Source organism: Caenorhabditis briggsae (genome assembly GCF_000004555.2).
Source record: "Caenorhabditis briggsae complete genome, chrI, whole genome shotgun sequence".
NCBI classification, from domain to species: domain Eukaryota; kingdom Metazoa; phylum Nematoda; class Chromadorea; order Rhabditida; family Rhabditidae; genus Caenorhabditis; species Caenorhabditis briggsae.
Genome location: NC_013489.2, coordinates 12,072,309 through 12,076,017, shown reverse-complemented (window position 1 = coordinate 12,076,017; position 3,709 = coordinate 12,072,309). Strand labels below are relative to the sequence as shown.

At 38.4% G+C, this 3,709-nt stretch overlaps 1 protein-coding gene across 1 annotated transcript; it reads left to right on the top strand.

Annotated features, from left to right (window-relative positions):
• Positions 1-1,458: 1,458 nt before the first annotated feature.
• CBG20339 lies at positions 1,459-3,553 on the top strand (the record flags this gene model as incomplete). Its single annotated transcript, XM_002646460.1, has 3 exons — positions 1,459-1,578; positions 1,739-2,515; positions 3,203-3,553. 3 exons carry the CDS (start codon positions 1,459-1,461, stop codon positions 3,551-3,553), a joined length of 1,248 nt encoding a protein of 415 aa, XP_002646506.1.
• Between the last annotated feature and the right edge of the window lie 156 nt (positions 3,554-3,709).

Sequence of the window (3,709 nt, the reverse complement as noted above, 5' to 3'; positions counted from 1 at the left end):
TCGGTTTTTTCAAGAGTTTTCTAGTATTGTCAATTATTCCAGATACATCGGAAAATTTGAAAAAACAGTGAAAACGAGCGAAAAAAATTTTAAAAGTTTGAATTCGCGCGCTNTTACTCNCCGGGCGGCCTAGAAAAANCCTCGTCCCTAAGGGCTTTCAGCGTATTTTTCGATGCATTTTCGCGATGAAGGATTTTTTTGAGTTTTTTCTTTATTTTTAAGTCAATCTACATGCATTTCTGCAAATTTTGATGCAATAATAAATTTCACCGTACACCACCTTTAAGCCAACAAAACGGAAGTGAAAATATCACACTTGAATAAATATTTTTTGAACGATTTTTCAGCATATTTGACTGAAATTTCACAGAGACAACCCACGGCATCGCGGTTGGGAACCTGAAAAACGCGCGCTTCTTCGCACACAAAAGTTGGCTGCGTGCCAGATTCGAAAATTTTGAAACGTGTTTTGAAAAAAACGTGAAGTTAAACGTTGTTGAGTCGCTACTCACCGAAAAGCCGCGACCGCGCGACGCGTCCAAACTTGGCGCGCTTTCCAATTTTTAAATCTAGGTTCCCTTCCGCGAGGCCGTGACAACCCATAAATAGACCTATTTTTTTCTATTCATTTTTAAAATTCCAAGATTACTGTAGACAGTATACACTGCGACAAATTGCGGACGTCGGGAAATTTCAATTTTCCGGTATTTTTGTCATCATTTCAGTCAATTTTCTCTCATTTTTAGTGGTTTTTCTTCATTTTTTCTGATTTTTCGCTAGATTTTTAGCTTCTAATCCTTAGTTTCATCATTTTCGCACCATTTTCTGCATAGACAAGTGGAATTTTGGGCTATATTATGCTTGTCTGAGAAAAAAAAGGTTAGAGATTATTTTTTGCTGTCTTAGTACGGTAGCGATTTCGAAGCGGAGAGCCTAAATAGCACACAAACTGTGGAGACGCAGACACTTTTTCTCTGCGTCTCAACCTTTTTTTTCTTAGACAAGCATAATATTGTTATGGAACGTTTTTCAGTGTTTTTTTGCCATTTTTCGTTGTGTTTTCGTTCAATTTTCTTGGTTTTTCCCCAGAATGTTGCTACTAAAATTGATTTTCTCTGTTCACTGCGTCAATTTCTATGCGGAATTCCCAAATTTCCAGCTCACCAACCTCAGAAGTCATGAAATTCAACGCAATTCATTTTTCTTCAAATTTTCTCGATTTTCAGCCGACTTTTCGGCTTCTTTTGCGAATTTCGTACTTTTAAGCTCATTTTTAACCAGAAAAACCTCAATTTTCCCTGCGAAAATGCACCACATCAGGATTTCCCTATTATAAACCTCTTCTCGTGATATTTCTATCAATTTTCGTCTATAATTCTCAGAATTTCAATCTCCCTTTGAATTTTTTGTCTCAATTTCTCCCGAGAAATCTCAAATTTTCAAGCGAAAAACCCCGTCATGGAACCAGCTCCAACATTCCCAAATTCCCGTAAAAAGGAGCGGACTATCACTATCAGTGAGAATTCCAACGAGAACACACTTCGACAGTACTGGAAAACTAAGCTAGATGAGGCAGAGGTTTATTGATTTTTCGGCTTTTTCAATGTCTGAAACCCTTTTTAGTGGAGTTTTCAGCTGTTTCAGCAATTTTCACCCTTAAAAATCCCTATTTTCGATGGTTTTGGGCTCGAAAAATTGATTTAAGCCATATTCACCCGTAAAAATCGGTTTTTTGCAGCAACAAGTGCGTGAGAAGGAGCAAACGATTCGTCGTTTGGGCGCATCGAAGAATGAGTTGAATGGAAAGGTGGGACAGTTGAAAGAAGAAATCAATAGATTGCATGAACAAGCAAGTCATGTAGGAGAAGTATGCAAAGCAATGGATAAAAAGAAAGTACTTGTGAAGAGTCATCCGGACGGCAAATACATTGTCAACGTGGATTCTGTATCGGTGGATATGTCTCAAATGACAGCTGGAACACGGGTTGCAATGAAAGCAGATAGCTATATGATTCATAAAGTGTTACCGAATAAAGTGGATCCATTGGTATCACTGATGATGGTTGAAAAAGTGCCAGATTCAACATATGAAATGGTTGGAGGACTTGATAAACAGATTAAAGAAATCAAGGAAGTCATCGAATTGCCTGTCAAACATCCCGAATTGTTCGATGCACTCGGTATTGCTCAGCCTAAAGGAGTGCTTCTTTATGGACCGCCCGGAACTGGAAAGACTCTTTTAGCACGTGCTGTTGCTCATCACACTGAATGCACTTTTATCCGTGTTTCTGGTTCGGAACTTGTTCAGAAGTTCATTGGAGAAGGTGCTAGAATGGTTCGTGAACTGTTCGTCATGGCTCGTGAACATGCTCCATCAATCATTTTCATGGATGAAATCGATTCGATTGGATCGTCAAGAGTCGAAGGATCGAGTGGTGGCGATTCTGAAGTACAGAGAACAATGCTCGAGTTGCTCAATCAGTTGGATGGTTTTGAGGCTACCAAGAACATCAAGGTAAATGAAAATATCGAAAAATCAGATGGAATTGGTTTGAAAATGGATTTTATGAGCTAAAAATGTGACAGTCGCCAGGTGTTTAAAGCCAAAAAGTACAAAAATTTGGATTTTTCGCTCTCAAGGTCCTGGAATTCCGTTTTTTCTAGGTCATGACCTAATTTTTCGTGGCTAAAAAATCGCGAAAAAAACAACGAATTTTGCATGAAAATGAGCTAGAAATCATCAATTTCGCCAAAAACCAAATTTTTTGAAACTTTGAAATTTTGGGCTAAAAATGAATGGAAACGGTCGGAAAATCATGAAAAATTGAGTGAAAATTATCTAAAAATCACAAAATTCAACTTCGAATCGACCAAATTCCGAAGAAAAATGGAATTTGAAATTTTCGAGAATCTGTAAAAACCGAAGACCGCGCCAAAGGCGCCCCAGCCAAGCTGCTCACCAAAGTTTCATCTTTATTTCTCCACTTAAAAACACTTTAGTCGCCCTCTAATTAACCTAATTGACCTCTAATTAGAGACCTAGAAAATTCTAGATTTCACTCAGAAAATCTGAAAAATGACCCAAAAAACTCAATTTTTGGTTTTAATTTCTGGTCCAATTTTTAGGATTTTTGGGCTATTTCAATGGTTTTGGTCCTCTTTTTTCTGGCTAAAATCACTCCACTTCACTAATTTTTTCCAGGTAATCATGGCGACGAATCGTATCGATATTCTGGATTCCGCGCTCCTCCGTCCCGGACGTATCGATCGAAAAATCGAATTTCCGGCTCCAGACGAGAAGGCACGTGCACAGATTCTGAAGATTCACTCTCGGAAGATGAATCTGATGCGTGGAATTCGAATGGACAAGATTGCTGAGCAGATTCCAGGTGCATCTGGAGCAGAAGTGAAATCAGTTTGTACGGAAGCCGGAATGTTTGCACTCCGTGAAAGACGTATTCATGTTACACAAGAGGATTTCGAGATGGCTGTTGGAAAAGTGATGCAAAAGGATTCCGATAAGAATATGTCCGTCAAGAAGTTGTGGAAATAATTCTTTTTTCATTTTCTATGTCAAATTCTTGCCATTTTGCCTAAAAATTGTGAATTTAGTGCCCAGAAAATTGCTCATTTTTTGCCCATTTTCCCCATCGAATTGTCCATTTTTGCACATCAAATTGCCCTATTTTTGCCCACAATTTGCTGAAAT